The following is a 1,647-nucleotide window of genomic DNA, read 5'->3' as shown; positions in this document are numbered from 1 at the left end:
TTGCTATTCTGTGCAACATGCTCCAATAGCATGGCAATGTTAGCAGTATAAATCCCAAAGAGAGATAGGTGTGTATGTACATTTAGGGATAGATATTTAGATTCTGGTCTTATTTACACTGGTGAAATTCTAAACTAACTCATTTAACTTCAAATGAGTTAGTCTGGATTTTATGAATTCATAAACAGATTGCAGCCTGTGTTCTCAAGGAGACAATTTTGTCATCAGTTGGTTATATCCATAAAGAAGCTCAGAATGAAATCTCAATCAAAGAGCAATGATGGACATTTTAATTCTTGGTGAATAACCTCCATACAAACAGTTTCTTTAATGCAGCTTTGATCTCCTTGTTCCTCATGCTGTAGATGATCAGATTCATCACTGGAGGCACCAGGGAATAGAGAACACCCATCATGAGATCCAGACCTGATTCTGAGCTGGAGGTGGGTTTCATGTACTCATAGAAGCCCGTGAAAAGAAACAAAGAGACCACAGTGAGGTGAGGGAGGCAGGTGGAGAAGGTTTTACGCTGGCCCTGCTCAGAGGGGATTCTCAGCACTGCTTTGAAGATCTGAACATAAAACAGAATTATAAAGACAAAGCAGTTCAAACCTAAAAACATACCAAAGGTAAGAAGCCCAACTTCACTGAGGTATGAGTCAGAGCAGGCGAGCTTGAGCAGCTGGGGGATTTCACAGAAGAACTGGTGGATGACATTTGTCTGGCAGAAGGGTAACCTGAAAGTGTTCCCGGTGTGCAATGCAGAGTAGACAATACCACTAATCCAGGCACTGGCTGCCATTTGGACACAAGCTCTCCTGTTCATCACTATCTCGTAGTGCAGTGGTTGGCAGATGGCTACATATCGGTCATATGCCATGATGGTGAGTAAGGCAAGATCAGTTCCAGTGAAGACTACAAATAGAAACACTTGGGTGACACATCCAGGATAAGAAATCGACCTGGTGTTCATGAGGGAATTGACCATGGATTTGGGGACGGTGACGGAGATGGAGCCGAGGTCGAGGATAGATAGATTCATCAGGAAGAAGTACATGGGGGTGTGAAGATGGTGGTCGAGGGCTATGGCTGCGATGATGAGAAGATTCCCTATCATGCCTGCCAAGTAAATCATCAGGAACACCACAAAGTGCAAAATCTGCAGCTCCCAAATGTCAGAGAATCCCAGGAGAAGGAACTCGGTCAGGGTGGTTTGGTTGGACATTTTTTTTCTCAGTTCATTGTGTGATGGCTGAGGAGAGAAGGACGAAAACAGTGGTGGGGATTACAGTGACAGCAGGAGTGGCCCTGATTCCCCGCAGCAATATCTCATAATGTGAGTGTGAACAATGCACAGCACTCGTCACTGATCTTAACTAGGAGTGGTGAGTTATTACACATGTAAATTGGTGTGTCTCCCTTAAAGTCAATGGAGCTGCATCAGTTTGCACCATCTAAAGATCTGGCTCAGGATGTGGCTTGATAAAACGCTGTGCGAAGGATGGAGCAAAGCACAACCCAATGCAACATTCTAGCCAAGATGGATTCTCTCTTGCTACAAACAGCAGGCTGTGAACTTGGGCTTGAAACTAAAATGCCAACACTGCCTGATATCCACTTTCCAGGGAAATATGACATAGACTCATT

The 1,647-nt window shown here is 44.2% G+C and overlaps 1 protein-coding gene across 1 annotated transcript; it reads right to left on the bottom strand.

Annotated features, from left to right (window-relative positions):
* Nucleotides 1-289: 289 nt before the first annotated feature.
* LOC123348926 (olfactory receptor 14C36-like) lies at nt 290-1,225 on the bottom strand. Its single transcript, XM_044986626.1, has one exon. It carries the CDS (start codon nt 1,223-1,225, stop codon nt 290-292), a length of 936 nt encoding a protein of 311 aa, XP_044842561.1.
* Nucleotides 1,226-1,647: the final 422 nt, after the last annotated feature.

Source organism: Mauremys mutica, chromosome 13 (genome assembly GCF_020497125.1).
Source record: "Mauremys mutica isolate MM-2020 ecotype Southern chromosome 13, ASM2049712v1, whole genome shotgun sequence".
NCBI classification, from domain to species: domain Eukaryota; kingdom Metazoa; phylum Chordata; order Testudines; family Geoemydidae; genus Mauremys; species Mauremys mutica.
Note: the sequence above shows the minus strand (reverse complement) of the source record. Positions and strands in the feature narration are given on the sequence as shown.